The sequence below is a fragment of the Daphnia magna genome, linkage group LG2 (assembly GCF_020631705.1).
Source record: "Daphnia magna isolate NIES linkage group LG2, ASM2063170v1.1, whole genome shotgun sequence".
Taxonomy (NCBI): Eukaryota; Metazoa; Arthropoda; class Branchiopoda; order Diplostraca; family Daphniidae; genus Daphnia; species Daphnia magna.
In genome coordinates this window covers 5,913,577-5,934,149 of record NC_059183.1, presented here as the reverse complement: position 1 = coordinate 5,934,149, position 20,573 = coordinate 5,913,577, and the positions used below count along the sequence as shown (strand labels likewise).

Below are 20,573 nucleotides of genomic sequence, written 5' to 3'. Positions count from 1 at the left end.
CGTTCGAAATCAGACAACTGCTGTTACGGTTGTTGTTAGCCTGTCTTCTTCGTGAATAAAGACACCATTGTGTTGTTGTTTCTTTTCTGTCGGCGCGCGAAATGATCGTAAACTTATAAAGAGCAGCTGGCCCACCATCGTTGCGGGTGGTTCCAATGATGTTTACCTTATTCGTCTTCTTCGTGAGCGACGAAGAAGCGCACCGGGAAAATATGGAAGATAAGAATAAGGAAGGGCAACAACAAAATGAAAAAGAGTATCCGCTATCGAGAGTCTATAGTCTATATATCTATATTGGACAAGCAATCGGTGTGTCGTGATTGCACGAAAGCAAAATTAGAGTTTAGGATTCGCTTGCGTATACATACATATACAGTTGGGAATACAATGAATATTAGTTGTCATGCCATCCAAATAGAAATCATAAAAAGAATTAGATTTTTTTATTATTTTTTTTTTTTTTTGCGACCTATAAAAAAAAAAGATAGTGGCCAGTGTATATGCTGCCCTCCCTTTTCGTATCTGGAATTTTTTTTTTTTCCTTCTTTCAATTAACCGGTTTGATTCGTTTCACGAAGGCCTGTTCGAGTAATCTTGACGAGGAAATGAACGAACGCGCAGAAGAAGCAAAAAACACGAAACAAAAAGCGCCCTACTTTCACTTTCGAGGCAACCAAGCATCGTCACCGGCGCTCTGTTTTGGCATTCAAAAACTGAATTCACAAACACTTTTTTGTATTCTACCGAGAAGAAAAGAATATACAATTATTCTACCGAGAAGAAAGAGCCAGTCGGTTCTAGTCTCAGTGATGGCCTGTCGATTCGCCGTCGGATTCAGTCGGTCATGTCCGAAGCGGCACCAATTAATTGCAAACCTTTTCTCTGTCAAGAGCAGTTTCTCTCTCTATCTCCATCCTTTTGTTCAACCGACGTTGTTTTTTTATTTCAACTGTAAAAATGCAATATGCAGTGCATTTTTGTGTACTCGTTTCTTTAATCGAACTGAAACCACACACCACTGCTCCAGTTTTTGTTTTTTTTGTCCCCTCCATTTGTTATTGCCTTTTTTTGCGCTGGATTTTTTGTTTGAACTATCGCTGAAGGCTGATTTTACGTATTCAGTTTCACCCTTTTTTTTCTTGGGAGGAGTATGGCTTTATGCTGTTCCAAAAATGTGTTGGCCCTCACGGTCGAATTTAACAAGTAAGCCACCTCTGAATCCTTTCATATATGGATATACGAATTCTACGTAAACCTTCTGCCGTTAGATCCTTACTGTCTTGATAGGTGTCGACGATCACGAGAATTGATCGCTGCTGCTGAACAAGAAATTAGACAACGTTGTTCGCCTTTATTACGGATTGATCTAATCAACACAATTCTTCGTATAGTTGCTATATATTAAACGAGTTTGGGAGTTTGCATTTTAATTAATGTACTGTTCCGTATTGGTAAAGTTGGCAAACGCATATAGTCACGCAAGCAAATTCTTGAACAAGCTCCGCTAACCGAGGTTACTCGAAAACATTTAGTCGATGGATATCTGATAAGTCGTGAAATGACCAGTGAAAAACTGAGACCGGAAGCCAACTAGTTAATCTATTTAAAGGCGAAATGTTCAAAATCAAACGAAGAGATGTAGGACGCTGATTGAAAAGCGTGCGCAGTCGGGCAGATCGTTTTATTGGCGACGTGCGAGGACCGTTTGTTCTAATCGTTAGATCCAACAAAAAAAAAAATCCTGGGACAGATACGTTAGGGAGCAGTTTGTCGTGCAAAACACTTTCTAATCTTTCATCGTCGGGCAGCGAAAAACAATCAGACCCATTTTCAAGTACCAAAGGGGGGAGGGGAGCTTATATAAATCGAAAAGACGATTTTAAAATGGTTATAAAGTATGTAGTGTACTTCTCGAATGTCCTTTTTCTTGACATAACAATGGGATCTTTAATCAGCACCGCACTTTGGAAGCAACAAAATCTTAATTTCATTTGTCGTTTTCCAGATGCATCCAATCAAATAGCAATCCATCGATACATAAAATATTTTTCAAAAGTCATTTTGAATCATCATTAAAACTTTACTAGTTTCACTTGAGGTTGTCGAGAGGGCACATAAGATGACGATCGCCTACACCAAAACTAGAAGGACTAGTGCTTTCCAGGCTGAAGATTTTTAGAATGAAGATCACTTTAGATCAAATCAGGTCACCACTAAGTTTTCTTGGAGTTGCGTGTTAAAATATCACTCACGTATAGGTATATGTTGGGTTTTAATCACATTAATGCGATACTTAAATAACCAAACTTGAAGAAGACCACTTTAAAACCTCGAATGTTGTTTTCGCTCCTCACACTATTTCTTATTTTTCTTTTTTTGTTGGAATAGGGTAACTCAAGTTCATCATGATCCATAATTGTAGCATTATTTCGCAGAAAAATGAAATCAAAATTTAACATTATGGTTTTTTTCCTTTTTAAGAAATCAGTGCCATCGAGGATTTTCCTTACTCGCAGAGGAATTTTCGGGTGTCTGGGAGTTAAGTTTCTGGAAAAATTAAAAATCCAAGGTTTTCCCTATCAAAACAGACCCTTGTTTATACCCAGTCATCCCCAAAAATACACATTACTTTTCTTCCTTCTTTTCAATGCCAAATGGCGCCAGTTTTTTTCCAGACTTCTTCAGCAACGCAAACGTAATATAAAATTTTCAAATAAACAACTTAATCCCTGTGATATAATATTTCTAAACCCCTTTTTTCAATTTTAAAAAATGAAAAGAGAGTTTGGAAGCGCAACATTTTTGTATTGAGATTTGAGAATAACAGGACATTAAAATACAAATTGCCATCTACCGTTTCGCAGCAACATTAAAATGCATCGGTAGCAACACCATTTACAGGTTGTTGGTGAACGGTGCATCCAGAACAGCGACGGGGCGTGCCGTCATGTCTATGACGTGGACGTCCCTGGTAAGCGAGCTCTATCGTCCACGTATCTGGTCAACTCCTATCTCCTCAACCTTCCTTAAGAATCAAAATTAATACCTTATTTATCCTTTCTAACTTGCGCCATCCGATCTCAAATGTGCGATCCGCTTTTCCTTTCTCATAGAAGCAGGACACCAGTTCGACAGCCAGGTGACGTCCTCTACGCACTGCTACCTACCTAGCCTTTGCACTCACCGGTACGTGAGTGCCTCCTGATCAGTGTTCATACCAAGATTTAGTGATCCATCCTACTTGATTCTTCAACGCAAAAATGAATCGAGTAATCTTTGGAATCGCTGCTGCAGGAGTGTCTGCCTTAACGGTTTACCATTGGTATTCGGCTCGAAAGCGCGAAGTTATTTCTTCTACTGATGTCGACAATTTGAACTGGAGAATTTCTGTCTATCCCCATGTTTTGTCCGTCGACATCGGTGAAGAATCTTCGACTTCGGGAAACGTCAATACTGGTGACCTTAAGGATGAGATTGCCCTGCTGAAGGAGGAAGCGTCTAGACTGGAAAAGGAAAGAGGCGAATTCGCTTTGCAGACGCAGAAATTATCTGAACAACTTTGTCAAGAGACAGCCGAACGCGAGTATCTGCAAGCGAAGAGCTCATACCTTCAGGTCGAAATCGACATTAAACAAAGACTTTTCGAAAATGATCTTGATCTTCGAGCCGCAAATCGTGACGCGATTGTTGCAATGCATGGCGATTTATCCCAACAAAATTTGGCACTAGAGTTGGATAATGCTCGTCTTCGTTGCCAGAACGATTTGGTTTCGAATGATCTGATCAACGTTACAGCTGAACGAGACCGAGCTGTCGTGGAGAATGCCGCTCCCCACATAACACAAGGCAGTCCGTCGGATGTCCGACAGATGTCGGGGTCGGATGTTGAGTACATCTTTTTGATATCCTCCGGACAGCCCGTTATCCGATTTGGATGTCCTACGGATGTATTTTTTTTTGGTTTTGACCGCCCTAAACAGCGCCGTCAGACATTCTAAGGATATCCGAACGGGCTTTCATTTGGCTATAAATATGACATGTATTGGATATCTATTCATGAAAAAACATTAGGTTATACCAGGATTCGAACTCGGGTCTCCCGCATCACAGTCGAATCTTATTCCACTGTGCCAATCTACAGATATATTATGTATCATTTTCGAACAATACAATCGAATTGTTGTAAAACACTTGAGCTTTTTCGATAACAAATCACATACAGGATTTTTAAAAAGTCAAGATGATGTCGAACTTAGGTTAAACCAGAGGTGTATAAATTGAAATTAAACAATTTATGCTAAATATTTTTGAATTTTAAACTTCAGCATGATTTATTAAGTTTAAAGTAGTTTTTTATTATTTGAAATTATAATCCTATCATAAGTATACTTGCTTTTAATATTATTAGATGCCGAATAATATTTATTTTCTGTGAGTTAATTTTCAATGGCTTGGTTCCCATAAGCTAAACGGAAAGCTTGTGCAAACAAACTCACGACTTTCATATATTTTATTCATTTTTTGTAATAAATTTTAAAATAAACCATCCGGCAAATAGATCATTACTCCTTTATTTTTTAAATTTTTCATTTTAAATGCTGGACTTCAAATAAAAATACGTTCAAGGGAAAAATTTGAACACGGTTAAGTTTTCCCCCTCTCAAGAAATTTTGACAATTAATAATGAAACTTAGTGATCGGCCCCAAATTAGTTCTAATCGAGTTAACCGCCCCGCACCGATAAAGTGCATTCGGGGTTGAAACGAGGTGCCATTTTTTTCAACCGGGGCGGTGCGGGAAAAAATTTGAGGTTAACCCGTTGCCCCGAAGCAATAAAAAAAAATGCCGTTCTTTCGGTTTCAGAGTAAAAATCGGGGCAAGCGGGTAGAACGAGCTATTATCGGGGTTGTTATCGGATAGATCGGGTCAATCGATAATGTTTTTTGCATTGATGAATCGATTGATTGCAATCCAATTGATTGCAAACCCCAATTGAATTCGGGGAGAAGAATTTTCCACCCTGAGCCACGCCTCCTTGGCCCGAAATGAGAAACCCGATTTGCAAAAAAGCGCCCCGATTGGCTCGAGGCCGATCCTTAAATGAAACAATTGAAAATCTTTTTGGCTGTTGGAAGGAGGTCCGTACAATATAATTTTCGCACATCCATTGCACTTCCAAGGTGACTAGCCGACGGACATCCCTGGAACTACCCATTGAGTACATAGATATCTAACGGATGTTCGGCCATGATTCGGACATCCGACGGCTGAAATGTGCTATATGGGTCTGGCCGAAGAAGTCGGCGACGTTCAATCCAAGTGGCAAGTAGCACTGACCAACGTGCAAGACCTGCAAACGGCAGCTGATTGCCGCGAAAGCGAGTTACTGGGAACTAGGAGGAATTAGGTTTGAATCCTATTTAACCATAAGAAAATTAAAAGTCCTAAGTTTGATGTAATAGTTTAAGTGGTAGTCCTTCCTGTAGAGAAAATAGAATAAGATTCGGTAAAGATTACTACGGTGCTGGGGCAATATTGAAATGTGAAATCATCACGATATGCATGCAAACGGTGAAGAAACAAGTAAAAGGGCCTCTCTGTGCGCTGAGATTGAGCATTGAGAACCTAACCGGATTTACACTTCTTCCATAACCGTCTTGATGAATAGTAAAGCTCGTTCAAATCATCTGATGGCCTATAGACAAGGCTTCTTTAGGATGGATCATCAAATTGATAGTATCAGCTTGTTGATTCTCCTAACAGAAGAAATCTGCCCTAGTGGTGATGAATTTCATCCACCTAAACTAAGTCACAGATCCTTTGGATGCGGAGCTTTAGTAGTTACGCAAATGTAACCTATTGAAGTCAAGAAGCACCGGAATTTCCTACCACCATGAGTGCAGGGCTGCACGTAAAAAACCGTACAAGCCGAGAGACGGGATACCCTGTACTGGGTGACGAATAGCAATGAAAGGGTTAGTATTATACCAGTGATGGTATAATACCTACCTATGCTACCAGACACCCCTAGCGTCAAGACATAGGCTAATGACTTGCTCAGTTTAGTTAGTTTAGGTTTAGTTAAATACTTGGTATTAAGCAAAACTACGAACGACAGGAGAGTTTAATAGCAATCATTTTTTTTTTCCTTTGCACTCACGTACCGGTGAGTGCAAAGGCTAGGTAGGTAGCAGTGCGTAGAGGACGTCTACCTGACTGTCGAGCTGGTGTCCTGCTTCTATGAGAAAGGAAAAGCGGATCGCACATTTGAGATCGGATGGCTCAAGTTAGAAAGGATAAATAAGGTATTAATTTTGATACTCAAGGAAGTTGGAGGAGATATGAGCTGGCCAGATACGTGGACGATGATCCGCGTTACCAGTGACATCCACTATAAAGAGAGAACGGCACGCCTTCCGCTGTTACGGATGCGTCGTTCACCACCAACCTGTCAAAGGTATTGCTACTAATTCATTTTCTCGTTGCTACCATTCACTAGATGCAATCTGTATTTCAAAGCCCTGCGAATTTTATGACTCAATACAAAAAAATTTCGCCACTAAGCTCTCTTTCATATTTTTTATTGGAAGCGTGGTTCAGAAATATGATACAATGCCACAGATTGAAACTAAAAATAGCGTATCATGTCCCTGTCTAAGGGTCGATTGTATTTGTATTATACTGTGTAACTTTGTGGGCGCTCCAGGGGGGGGCAAGGATGGTATAGGGCATTACAGGCGTACCACCACCAGCTGTGCTCTTTAAGACATTTTCCGCTTTTGCTTCAGTTGAGGTACATCCTTGCCCGCAGTGCCCATATTCAATTATCTCTGCGGTAATATTTCAGTATCGCCAACATACACCAGAATTTTTTATTCTAAGTGTATAGGATTGTAGCACACGAAACTGCAAAACATTTATGATGGGCTGTCTTTGCGGTCTCATGGGTAAGCATTTAAATTCATTGCCGTTTTTAAATAACGGTTTTTGTAGTATACATTTCTGTTTTGAATTTAATTTAGGAAGATTGAATAGATATTTGTGGATTTAAAAAAAATAAAAATTACGTTTAGGTTTGGCATGTTGTGGTGCTAAGGCCGTCGGTGCTGCAATTTGTTCTGTACTTGGATCTGTTATGTCAGGTATACGCCAGTATTTACTTAGTTATTTAAGTCCTATCAGTTTTATGATTACAGTCGTATTACTTATAGGAATAGGTGTTGGCTTTGCTGTAGTCGCTGGAGGAGTGGCTGTTGTCAACGCCTTTGCAAGCGGTGCTTTAGTTACCGTAGCCACCGCAGTTATAGCCTATATCGGGATAAGATATGTAATCCGCTGCTTACGTTAACACGTTTTTATCAGTTATCGTGGGAAAACAGCTGGAAGTTTCAAAACAAACCCATAAATTTATCTTTTTAATACACGTCCGCATTTATTTTTGACAATCGTTGTTTAGGCTTCATTGTTGTCAACAGTTAAAAAGTAAGCTGAAGCCTAGTTGAAGGAAACAAATGAGCCGTTGTGAGCAGTCTACGAATGATCCTTTCACAAGAATAACGGCCTGCATTACTAATAATGGGAAACTGAAAAAATCATTAGGCTGCTATTTAATGGCTGTAAAGTGATTTCACAGAGCCATGTAATTCGTCCTCTTTTCGTCTTGACATCTGCTCTCTTCAAAGTACGCAGGCTGGTTGTCGGCTCTGTGTCTCTCTCACTTTATCTAGTTGATTTGAACATCGAACTTAGACCTCAATTTCAATTTTAAATTGAAGATTGATCGAATTATCGAATAGAACTTTTGATGCGTCAGATGGGCAAGAAAGGGCTTTAGATTGCTTCATAGCCCGTATTACTATCCTTTTAGTTGTCGTGGCATTCGTTGAGTCGTCTCCTACTGGTTTGCTACTTTTACGGACTGCGACATAATTGTTACGCCTTTTGCCTAAGGTTCAGTACTTGTGTTCACCACTATTTTCCCTAGGTATGGGTGGCCATACGAAGGGAAACTAACATCACAGTAGTTTTTAAAAATATTCAGCGTCTCCTTCGTCATACTACAGAATATCGCCTTCTTTCCTAGCATAATTTGCAACATGAGGATATTCCGCCTGGTCAACCCTCGTAATTTTATCGTCGGATTTCTGGTAGGTGCTTCGCTGTCAAGAAGTCAGCATGTTGCTAATCTCACATGCTTTTTTCTGTTTTGATAGATACTTTTCAAATTGTTTAGCCATGGAGAATGTGGAGCTGTTCAGCTCACAGCTGATAATTTTGACAGTATAATTGGTAAAGCACAGTTCAATAGCATGACAGGTTCAATAGCTAACATGTTTCTGTTTATTTTTGTTTTATAGCCAATACGGAGCTGGTGCTGATAAACTTTTATGCAGACTGGTGTCGATTTAGTAATATGTTGGCTCCAATTTTTGATGAAGCTGCTGACAAAGTAACAGCTGAGTTTCCAAGCTCAAGAGTGGTCCTAGGAAAAGTTGACTGTGACAAAGAAAGTAAGAAAGCTTAGGCATTCCTAATCTTGCAGATATTTGAAACCAATGACATGTTTGCATTTGCAGCTTCCATTGGAACACGATTTCATATTTCTAAGTACCCAACCCTGAAAGCTGTGAGAAATGGCCAGCTGTTTAAGAAGGAGTACCGGGGGCAGAGATCAGCTGAAGCGTTTGCAAATTTTGTTCGTGAGCAACTGATTGATCCTGTGAAAGAGTTTAAGCAACTGTCAGAAGTCCAGCACCATCAGTTGGATGACAAGAAACGACACGTTCTTGGGTACTTCGAAACGCGGGATTCACCAGAATACAAAAATTTCGCGAAATTGGCTGCTGTGCTGAAGGACGACTGTATTTTCCATGCCGGTTTTGGCGACGTAACACGAGCCATGCATCCCCCAGATCAATCAATTGTTGCCTTTAGGCCAGCCAAAGCACGTTCAAATGAAGTGGATGAGTCATTCACAGGCGATCTGAAGAGTTACGATGAGTTCAGCATATGGACGACAGACAAGTGTGTGCCATTAGTACGAGAAATTACTTTCGAAAACGCCGAAGAGCTAACGGAGGAAGGCCTGCCGTTTCTCATTCTCTTCTACAACCCAGATGACAATCAAAGCATTAAAAAGTACAATGAAATCATTAACCGTGAATTGTTGGACGAGAAACGTAAGTTTTATTGTCAACAAATTATTAGGATCTAAAATCAACTTTTTTCATTATCTCTTGTTAGAGAACATCAACTTTTTGACGGCCGACGGGGTGACATTTGCCCATCCACTCCAACACCTAGGAAAGAGTAAAAAAGACCTTCCACTTATCGCGATCGACAGCTTTAGGCATATGTATCTCTTCCCCAAATTTGAAGTAATACCAAAATTACCTGTGAAATCAGCTGTACATATACTCACTGATGCCTTTGTTTTTCTTTTGAAAAGGATATCAACATTCCTGGCAAACTGAAGCAGTTTCTCACCGATCTACATTCAGGAAAGCTGCACAGAGAATTCCACTACGGCCCAGATCCAGCCACAGACCCTCCTCAGCAAATTGAACACAAAGTGGGTAATGAGATCAATAAAGACGAGGACCCAAGCAAAAAGCCGACACAACCTCCTGAATCAACATTCAAGAAGTTGGCTCCTTCTAAAAACCGCTATACGCTTCTAGACAAGGATGAGTTGTAAAATTTTAGTTTTCAAATTTTCTCTTATTGAAGTTTGATGGTTATGGAGGGGCCTTTCTCTTTTCTCTTGCATCTTTTCTTTGTCATTATTCTTTAATTTGTCACTATATTTAAAATGAAAAATGTTTCAGTCTAAAAATTCCAAGGTTACTTCAGAAAACAGTTAATAATGTAAAACCTTAAAGATAGAATGTTGCCCTTTCATTTGTTCAGTTGTTACTTTCACCTTCCGCGATTGTAGCAGTTCCCTTTGTTCAGTCCTGGCCAGCAAATGTGTAAATACAACTGTTTAACCAATTCGCATATCAGTATTTCTGTACACATTTGTAAAGCTACGAACCATCGTCGAATGTTACCTCAAATTTATGTGGTTAGTTCGGGATTAGCCGATAAAATACCGCGCTCAACACAGACTCTGGCTTTAACACAGCTATACAATTTTTAGATAAACAAGTCTATGTTCGTGGGTCGTCTTCAGACTTTAATAGAAAATAAGTAACACGTTTTCCACGTTTATTTTAAAAATTTTGCGTCTCACGTAAAAATTATGTCAATATTTGTGATTTTCGTTAAATTTTGAATGTAGAGCATCCATAGTTAGTTAATTATTTTGAGTTTTTAGGAAAAAACAAAAAAAAAGTTGAAAAAAAGCGAAGGGAATTCCCCTGGGACTCCCAAAATTTTTGCCTCAAAATCTGCAAAAATGGGCACCTCTTGGAAACGGTTGGAAATCACACAGTGTACTCAAAATTGAACGCTGATTCCGAGAAAATTATTCATTTGCTCATCAAATTAGCCGTGTTTGATTTTTGCCGAATAAATGTGCTGTATCAAGCTAGCGCTGTAGTGTGCTGGCGCGCTACTTTATTAACCTGTTTTTTACGTTTGTTAAAATAAATATGAGTCCTACGTCAAAAGCAAGCTACTTTTCAGAATCACCAATCGATAGCAAGTCTACATCATGTATTTTTCATGGCATTTAGATTTTGGCGAAAAATGAAAAAGTGGGAAGGCTATACCCTTCTCATTTTTCTCAAAATCTGCAAAACAAGACATCGCTTGGATTTGATTGAAAATCACAAAATATACTCTAAATTGAATGTTAATTCCAACTTAGTAATTTGTTTTCGCCTCAAATCAGCCGTTTTGGAAATTTTTTGAAAAACTCTTCACTAGAAATCTCAAGCCAAAACACCCTTTTTTTTTCATTTCTCGTCTTTTTAATTACGCGTTTGAATTTTGATAGTAAATTAGTAGTTTTTCGTTAGGAAATAGCAATTCAAATGATGTTCACTGTTTACTTTTTCGAATTATTGGCCGTTGTTCTTTATAATTAAACATTTGTGGGCCTGGCATCCGTACAACACAAACGCGATTCCTCCCCATAATAACACAGTATAAAAGAGAAGATCAAGCACAGAATAACTGAGGAGTGCACGCTGTGGTTGGTCTAGCGAAAAAAGTGAACTTTACTATAAGTTAACGAAAGACTGGAGAAAAGGTATAAACTACTGTATAAGATACGGGATGTTCGATGTTCTTTCGTTCCCATTGCCGGGCGCTTGACCACTTCATGGTGACATGGAAAGACGTAACGGACGGTGGTCGGTCAAGTTCGAGCTAGATAGGTGGAGCTAAAAAGTATGCCAAACAAGCACAGCCGGCAATTCCTCATTATTTATTTATTATTTATAGGATTTTGGTTCAGTTTAGAATCTAAAATGTGTAATAGGTTTCTACATTTTAGATTTTATCAAAAAACGAACTAGATCCGTTTTAGGCCTGACTATTTTATTTATTTTTAAAGTCAGAATAGACACTTTGTTTTGTAATGCTACGGATTTCTCTATTCTACCGTTTGATAAAGAATCATTTGTTTCTTCATTTTCTTCTAAGGACGGTTTTAATGTCAAAGTGTATTTGCTGGCTTGAAAAAAAAAAGAGATAATTTCGTCCAAGAAATGGGTATAACGGCGTAGCTCTTTGTCGATTAACCTCAAGAGAAGCTGGAAAATCAATTTGAAAAAATCATTTATAAATTTATGAGAAGCAGTACATAAAAATGAAGGAAAAGAAAAGCCCCGATGCAAGGAAAAGAAATTCGGAAGAGGTCGCCATAATCGACTGGAAAAATAATGTGTTATTTTTTTTAACAAACGGCAGTGATAAGTTCCGAAAATTTGAGCGCACACACGCGCTCGTGAATTTATTACAGATTTTAAAAGGAAAAAAAAAAAAGGCGGTTGAAGATCTACGGATTGAGATTGACAAAGCATAGACCGGTAGGAAAGCACTCATAGTCCCCGTCTGTACATCATAAATGAGAAAGTGTCGCTATCTACTAGTTATGTGCTACATTTGCAACGTCAAGTAATTTTGGAGAGCTTAAAAAAAAAGAAACGATGGCAGGTGCACAGGTAATTCCGTACCAACGTTTCGCGGAAAAAGGTTCTGCTGACTTTGGAAGAAGACTAAACTGAATCAAGTTTCCTTCATATTCTTAACAAATTTATATTTTCGAAGCTAGGATGACGATGCGAATCTACCGGACCGCACAGATCGTGAAGAACTAAAATTAGCTGGTGGTGCTCTCGAGTTTGGTGCTTGATTAAATTTCCGTTGGCAAACAGCGCAACGAGAAATGCGTGATGTCAAATCGCCCGCTTTCAACGTTTGGGGTACAGGCTTGGCAAATTGTCTATCCTCTTCGACGGTAGACATCCAATAAGACGTCGCTGTAGCATAGTAGTTGCAACGGCCATGTCCCTGGCACTCGATAAATGGCGTCGGACGGAAGTCCTCCAAACATGATCCCGGTGACACTAAGGATTGGCCACTTCCTTGAGCTCCAGAATCGGTGTGCTAATTTTGAAAAAAAAAAAAATATGTACTTTAATCATAAGACAGAGAGGTGAGTAAAAACGATTCATCTATGAGTTCGTTACCATGAGGAAACTGAAACCGATCCACAGTTCCTGCCATCCGGCAGGGCAATCGGGAATGTCCATACTCTGACTGTGTACTGCAATGACATGCGTAGGAGTTTCACACACCGAGCATCTACGAGAAATAAATGCAATCGGATAAAGTTTGCTACAATAAACAAAACTGTAAAGCGGTAGAACCTGGAAACAAATCGAGTCAGCTCATTTCCAGTAATAGGATTCATCATCATAGGCATGGGTTCGGGCGTTGACAGCCAGTAAGAATAATCATTGCGGCTGGCGTAGTTGCAAACGTTATTCAAATTACAGAAAAGGAATGGCATGGTGCTAAATCGCGGCATACAGCTTCCTGGTGCACCTGTTGGTGGAGCAAATAACCAATTTACGATATGAAACTACGTCTTTTAAAAATATACAAGACATACCCAAGTCCTGCCCATGTGCCTTAGAGTCGCCGGTGAGATGTAGTAAAGAGTAGCCAGTCCACATTTCTTGGGAGCCAACAGGACATCCAGGTACTCTGGTGCTCTGCGAATGGCGAGTATAGAAAAATCCTCGTGATTTAGGAGGCGGTGGAGGAGGAGCAGCCTCACCGACTAAACCTTTTTGTCCTACAAGCAAGAACAAAAGAAATCAATGTCAGTGTTGAGAATAACAGGTTTTGTTCGGTAAAAACCTTGTTGTCCCGGAAGCCCAACAGCGCCCTCCAAGCCGTCATCTCCACGGAAACCAATGGGACCTCTCAAGCCGGGCAATCCAGGAAATCCTTCCATGCCAATATCTCCCGCCATTCCCTTGAGCCCCTCTAGGCCTGGAAGACCGATTTGGCCTCTCGCTCCAGACATTCCTGTTGAAAGATCAATTTTATTCATAATTTTTACATAGCTTCTTTTTTTTTTAAACGATTTTATTTATGATTTTACCTGGAAGACCGGGAGGTCCAACGTCACCTCGCTGTCCCTTTTCTGCTGGGAATCCAGGAGGTCCAGAATCTCCAATCATGCCCTAAAGTCATTAAAATCATCAAGCAAATGTTCAGCAACACAATTTGTAATGAACGAGTAAACAAACCTTGAGTCCAGGAAATCCTGGAAGTCCAGCATATCCAGCATCACCGTCAATGCCTCTTGAACCATTTCGACCCGGTTGACCGATTTGACCGTTGCGGCCAGCATCGCCTTGCATGCCCTTAAAACCCGATAGTCCTGGTAGACCATCAAATCCAGTGTCTCCACTTGCTCCTTTGATTCTGTTCACGAAACCAATAAAAGAATAAATGAAATAAAAACCCTGATAGAATGAGAATTCCAGCAAAACTTACCTGATACCGGTTTGTCCTTGGGAGCCACGTTCGCCTTTAAAGCCTTGTCTTCCTGCAAGACCGTCGATACCTGGTAGTCCAACTTGTCCGTCACGGCCTGGGGTACCTTGGAAACCCTTGGACCCTGGTAAACCTTTTTGGCCTTTGAATGTGACTCCAGGCAAACCTTCGATTCCGACGGGACCGTTCGGGCCGTAATTGCCTGGAGCACCTTTCTGACCAGATCGCCCAGCCAGACCAGGTCGTCCCGGTATACCTGGCATGCCAGGTTCGCCTTTCATAGGATTGGGGCCAGGGATACCAGGCAGGCCGACTAAACCTGGGAATCCAACATCTCCCTTTGATCCAGGAATACCTGGATTACCAGGTAAGCCCCGTTGACCTTCGTAACCCTGTGAACCTTTAATGCCAGGAGCACCAAGCAGTCCATCTTCACCAGCTGGACCAGAAAAACCAGGTAAGCCAGGAGAGCCTCTTTCGCCGCTCTGTCCTTGTGGTCCGATGATGGCGTTGAAGCCAGGCAAACCTCGGTCGCCAATTTCTCCTTTGAGACCTTGTAAGCCGGGCAAGCCTGGTCGGCCACGTAGTCCACTGTCACCTGGGAGACCAGGTCGTCCAAATCTGCCCGGCTCTCCATCCTCACCAGCCATTCCCTTTGCTCCAGGAGGCGCAGGCTCTGCTGGACTTCCTGGTGGTCCTTTAAGTCCGTCAAGACCAGGTCTTCCCGGAATGCCAACAAAACCCGGTTCGCCAACATCTCCTTTAGATCCTCTAGAGCCTTGCGCGCCCGGTAGACCAGGTTCACCCTAATGCGAACAAAAGTGAGTTTCCAAAACTGGCCAACCATGATTGAATAACACTTTACCATGAGTCCGTCTCGGCCAGGTATGCCTGGTATTCCTTGGTCTCCTCGTAATCCTTTGTCGCCGTTTTGGCCTGGGATGTTGTCGCCAGCATTACCCTTATCGCCCTTCAACCCATGGAAACCATTCGTTCCTGGTTGGCCAGGTGGGCCATAATAACCTGCCTCTCCTTCGTCTCCTTTAGGGCCACTGAAACCCGATTCGCCAGGCATGCCAGGCAGTCCTGGTTGTCCTCTGTCACCGGTGGGACCCTTTCTTCCCGGTGATCCATTAAATCCATCCAAACCAGGGTACCCGTCATCTCCAGCCATTCCCTTGTCCCCTTCCAATCCTGAAAGTCCTGGCAAGCCAGGGCTTCCCGGGAAACCGTTAGAGCCTGCTAGGCCCACATCACCGGTCATACCCTTAACTCCTGGGTATCCATCAACTCCCGGCAACCCAGGCTTTCCTCGGTCTCCTTCCACGCCTTGACGTCCAGTAATTCCCGATTCACCTCGAAGGCCTTTCAATCCTTGCGGTCCTGGGAATCCATCAATACCAGGCAGACCGGTGTCACCGAAAATGCCAGGTAAGCCAGGCGGCCCAGGAGCTCCAGGTCGACCCATGACACCCATGACGGAGCTTCCTCTGTCGCCTTTTGAACCCTACAAAACAAAAGAGCACGTATAAACCATGTGTACTTGATGAGAATAGCAAATCTTATGATTTTTGCACTGGGAAATCAGAGGAATAAAGTTTTATGCTAGTTACCTTGGTACCCGATAGCCCAGCGATACCCGGGGCTCCTTTAGGTCCTCGAAGTCCGACGAGTCCCTGATCACCTGGTCTTCCACGAGCACCAGGTATTCCTTCATATCCAGGCTCTCCTTTAGGTCCTCTTAATCCAGATAAACCTGGCGGCCCATCATAGATGTCGAGACCAGGGTCACCGCGATCGCCTTTGCGCCCAGATATTCCCTAATTAAGCGAAACGTAAAATGAATCAATTATGAAAACAAGTTTGATAAAAGTGAAATACGGCAAAGAAATATATATATCTAATTACAAAATTTCCGTCAATGCCAGGAGGACCAGGACGTCCAGGCTTGCCACGTAGGCCTTGATCACCTGGCATTCCAGGATAGCCCTTCAGACCAGGTTCACCAGCTAAGGAAATGCCTTCCAATCCGCGATCTCCTTTGCGTCCTCTTTCTCCAGCTCGACCGAAATCACCAAACATTCCTTTGTCTCCCTGGAAACCTATAAGCCGTCGTTCCACGTAGGTTGATGATCATTTGTTAATTTTTTAACACCTTATCATTTTAGCGTTACAGTACCTTGATCTCCCCATTCTCCAATTACACCTGGTTGCCCAACCAAAGTGTGATCTCCGGCGTCACCACTTTCACCCTTTAGACCAGGCATTCCAGATTCACCACGTAAGCCACTATTACGATAGTACATTATGAACAACAAAAAATGAACATTCAGGTACTATGTAGTACACTTACGCGAAACCATCACGTCCATTATCTCCGGGAATGGCATCTTCACGACGAGCATCTTCTCCTCTTCGACCCGGTAGTCCATTTCGACCCGGTTGTCCGTCTCGGCCGGGTGGTCCGCCGTCTCCATCGGCGCCCTTCGCAGAAAAATCATTGACATGATGAATCTATAAGCGTTTTCTAGGTTTACACGTACTTTCTCGCCCTTAATCCCGATCAAACCGTCCAAGCCAGGGGGACCAGATGGACCTACGGGTCCAATAGGGCCTTCGTATCCGGGAAATCCTTTGTCTCCTACACTTCCTCGGTAGCCTTTGATGTCTGGGGGGTAGACAAGCTCACCCTTGTCACCTTGCTCGCCCTGGCGTCCAGCCAAACCTAAATTCACCAAAAAGTGCAACAAAGCAAAATATGAGAATGGTGAAATTTTCAAACCATTAGCCAAAGCGGCATGAGGATATAACCTGCTGCTCCCGGTCTTCCGTCAAGACCAGGGTAACCCGGCCCTCCCGTTCGGCCACGATCACCCTTTAACCCTCTTGGACCAGGTAGTCCTTGAGGACCGATAGATCCAACCAATCCGGGTAAACCATTTTCACCGCTATCTCCTTTTGCCCCGTTTGCGCCTGTCAATTCAAAATATTTCAAGTTTAACTGCTTCCTCACTTTCGGATAACAAAATTCTGCTTTACCAGGTGGGCACGTGCCACATGCATCACCAGACAGACCCTTAAGTCCTGGCAAGCCGTCCAGTCCATCTGTACCGGGAAAACCATGATCGCCAGGCATGCCAGGCAACCCAGGAGCTCCTTTAGGTCCTTGGAAATTTACCCCCTGCCCAGGGAAGCCCTTAAGACCTATTTAACGATAGACGTGGTCATTTAGTTATGGTGCGCGATTGGCTTTTAGTAATAAGTTCTTTTACCCTCTAGGCCGGGATCTCCTCTTTCTCCGGGTAAACCATCGTGACCATCCCTGCCGAGCAGGCCATCAGGTCCTGGAGGACCAACAACGGTAGCGCCTGGTTGACCTTTGCGGCCTGCAAATCCCGGTGAACCAGGAGTTCCAGGTAATCCAGGATATCCAGGTGTTCCAGGTGCACCTATGCATTAAAAAAACAAAAACAGATGATTATAATTTTTTAATGTAGTTGATTTACGCCAATCCAAAATACCATCGTTGCCCGGCTCTCCCTTAATCGTGATTCCTTTACGGCCGACTTCTCCCGGTCGTCCATCAACACCAGGTTCTCCTGGAGATCCTCGCATTCCATAATTGCCTTGGCGACCTGGCTGTCCGTTACGACCAGGACTTCCTTGGGGGCCTATTCAGTGGAGAGAGAAAAAAAAAGAGATTCTAAATGATTAAGAAATTACTTGATTTCCAATGTATCGAAACAAACTGGAAAATTACCTGTAGGACCCTGAATTCCTTCTGCTCCCGGGCGGCCTTCTTCGTCAAGATTGGGATCATAAACTCCAGCTGGACCGGCTGGACCTTGCAGACCAGGAATGCCGGGTATTCCTGAATCTCCAGGAATTCCCTTTCGTGTCATTACAAGATACGTTTACGAACAACTGTCAAAGGGCTATAAGGGTATTTAAGGAATAATATTTACCTTAACGCCATCTAATCCAGGTCTTGCTGCATAACCTGGTGCTCCTTTGCCACCTTTCATACCAGGAGGACCCGAGTTGCCAGGTTTGCCTTGTTTGCCACGAGGACCGTCCATTCCATAGTCGCCCTTGTAACCTTTATGGCCGAAAGGACCAGGATACCCCTGTAGATGGAGCGACGAAAATAATTCAAATAAAGAAGTATTGGATGCAAATGAAAAATGTATTATCTTTTACCTGGGGTCCTTTTGGTCCATCTGGACCGGCTGGTCCTTCATCGCCTTTCATACCGGGTTCTCCTTTGGCTCCAAGGGCACCGGCTATGATTCCAGGCGTTTCGGTGAATGACAATTCACCTGGTAAACCCTTGTCTCCCTGGTCTCCCTTCATTCCTTTGCTCAGTACCTTATCGTCACCCGGTTGACCTCGTTCACCCTTAACGCCAGCAAGCCCATAGAGACCCGGATCGCCAGCGTCACCTCTCTCACCGGCGTAGCCATTAGTGCCAGGGAGTCCATCAAATCCCTGCATCAATCACGAACACAGATTTTACACAAATCGTTCCAGTAACAGTTCGTAGCAAATTTCAAATATTAAAATCCCCAAAATGTATTGTAAACAAAAAACTAAGACCAAAAATCGTTTTGATGCAGCAAACAGTTCAACTTTAACCACAATGCTTGTTGGATGCTTTTAAGTTGCTTGAAAGTTTTGTGCCTTGAACGAAATGAAGAGGATATAACATGTTGGTTTTGCATACTGTTCAGCTGACCATATTCAGCTAAATCATTAATCAAAGTTGAAATTACTAATGCAATTTGACTGCAACTCAAAAGAAAATGAACAGATGCAACTTGGTAGGCAGCAGAAAATAGCTGTTAAAACCTGCTTTTTCCCAACGCCATCTTTGGACGAAAGTTCGTACCGCTTTGAGCGGTTTATTATTATTTGTTTTTTTATACTTACTGGTAGTCCTCCTCTGCCTGGTTCGCCGCGCTCTCCTTTAGTTCCCGGTGAATTGATTCCACCTTCGCCAGCATCTCCGCGTGGGCCAAGATCACCTGGCGGACCCATAGGTCCTCGTCCACCAGGAAATCCTTTCATGCCAAGTAGACCCGGAAGTCCATCTGTTCCATTGCAACCGTTCATGCCGGGAGTGCCGACTGGGCCTTCTAAGCCGGGTAAACCCTAAGAGAACGATATTGATGATGACCTCCTCTTCAATACTACTAGCCAATTGAAAAAAAATAAACAATGTGCGTTGTATACATTACCCGTCATCCTTTCAGAAATCCATACAAAATAAAAGCATGATCAAGAAAAGGCGCATTGATGAAGCATATGTATAACAGATGTATTCTAGCAAAATCACAGATAAGCTGAATGGACTTTGAACTTACGTTGATGCCTCCAAAACCCGTAATGCCTGGAACTCCTGGATCACCCTACACAGCAAGCCATCCGGGAAATAAAAGCATATCATTGACAAAATTAAATGAGAATAATTTAAGAAAATATAATGCAGCATTTTAGGGGGGCGATAAATATTATGGTCAATTGCTTACCCTGTGGCCTTTCTCGCCCATGCCTCCATAGGAGCCTACGTCACCATTCGGTCCAAACGGTCCGGGAGGACCTTCCGGTCCGATATCACCGGGAATACCTTGAGATCCTCGCAAACCAGGTAATCCCGTTTCGCCGGGAAATCCCTTTTCCGCCACGCATTGGCACCGTGTGTTAGCAACACAACCTTTACAAGCCTGTATGTTCCAATAGTATAATAAATGTTTTTATGCGTGAGGCATAAACCACTTTTTATCTTTAAAAAAGAAAAGCAAAAGTCGGAGTAATTAGGTATATAACTTAGATAGTGCAAGGCTGTCAAATCTACTAAAGACACTTAAGAAAATAGATCGTTTTTCTCCGTCGCTGTAGGCGGAGTCTTCGGGACATGCGTGCGTGATGTCCGAGATAATTTAATTCCCGCACTAACGGAATTAAAAATGCTAATAAAAATCAAAGACAAGAAGGGTACTTACGGCCGCGTCACTGGTAGGCAAACAGACGAGCGCTAGTAGACAAGCTGCGGCCGAAATGGCCATCAGCTTCTCGTTAGGGCGCATCGTTATTGATGAAATCGACGGCAGTCGATATTTAAAAAACGCCCAAATGTCTGAGTTTTTTGTTTTTTTTTTTTTTTTTGTTCTTTAATCACAGAACACGGTCATCGGCGGCATGATCGCCGCCACTCGTCACTTAAGAAACCACTAGCGTAAACAACCAAATTTCTTTGCTTTTTAGGTTTCAATATATTTCTTTTTTTCTTTCTGCCTTTTAACTTTTTCACGGCGTAACAGATGACGGTTGGGCAAAGCTCTACCTTGCACAAGGTTCCTACTCCGTCTGACCAGAGTTCCAGACAGAAAACCAAGAACCAGCGCTGATGGCCCCGCCTAGCGGTCGGTGTTCATCCGCCACACAATCTGGTGGATCAATTCCGGATGGAATGTTTTAGCGAAACAACAATTGTAACATTTAGGAGAATTCATTTTTTGAAGCGCAAGTCATTTTTCCAATGCAATTCTTCAAATTCAATTTCAAATCGGCTAAAATGTTTGGAACTATTTAGCTGTGGGTGTAGCCTGTAT

The 20,573-nt window shown here is 42.4% G+C and overlaps 2 protein-coding genes and 1 long non-coding RNA gene across 3 annotated transcripts; 1 reads left to right on the top strand and 2 right to left on the bottom strand.

Annotated features, from left to right (window-relative positions):
* Nucleotides 1-6,565: 6,565 nt before the first annotated feature.
* Nucleotides 6,566-7,225, bottom strand: LOC123469948. The gene is made up of 2 exons (XR_006643226.1): nt 7,068-7,225; nt 6,566-7,002 (listed from the first exon to the last, which is right to left on the bottom strand). It is a non-coding gene; the product is annotated as an uncharacterized LOC123469948 (long non-coding RNA).
* Nucleotides 7,226-7,860: 635 nt separating this feature from the next.
* On the top strand, nt 7,861-9,993 carry LOC116915413 (endoplasmic reticulum resident protein 44). Its single transcript, XM_032920537.2, has 6 exons — nt 7,861-8,147; nt 8,214-8,289; nt 8,358-8,510; nt 8,577-9,179; nt 9,244-9,377; nt 9,449-9,993. The coding sequence occupies exons 1-6, from the start codon at nt 8,097-8,099 to the stop codon at nt 9,695-9,697; spliced, it is 1,266 nt and encodes a 421-aa protein (XP_032776428.1). The 5' UTR covers nt 7,861-8,096; the 3' UTR covers nt 9,698-9,993.
* A 1,599-nt stretch (nt 9,994-11,592) lies between these two features.
* On the bottom strand, nt 11,593-20,342 carry LOC116915341 (collagen alpha-5(IV) chain). Its single transcript, XM_032920433.2, has 25 exons — nt 19,965-20,342; nt 19,491-19,685; nt 19,326-19,370; nt 18,892-19,113; nt 18,163-18,450; nt 17,928-18,089; nt 17,723-17,852; nt 17,484-17,633; nt 17,235-17,411; nt 17,002-17,166; nt 16,774-16,935; nt 16,506-16,687; nt 16,316-16,446; nt 16,142-16,251; nt 15,871-16,064; nt 15,576-15,782; nt 14,828-15,469; nt 13,963-14,768; nt 13,713-13,890; nt 13,565-13,646; nt 13,318-13,488; nt 13,067-13,252; nt 12,822-12,999; nt 12,642-12,756; nt 11,593-12,558 (listed from the first exon to the last, which is right to left on the bottom strand). Exons 1-25 carry the CDS (start codon nt 20,046-20,048, stop codon nt 12,220-12,222), a joined length of 5,301 nt encoding a protein of 1,766 aa, XP_032776324.2. The 5' UTR covers nt 20,049-20,342; the 3' UTR covers nt 11,593-12,219.
* Nucleotides 20,343-20,573: the final 231 nt, after the last annotated feature.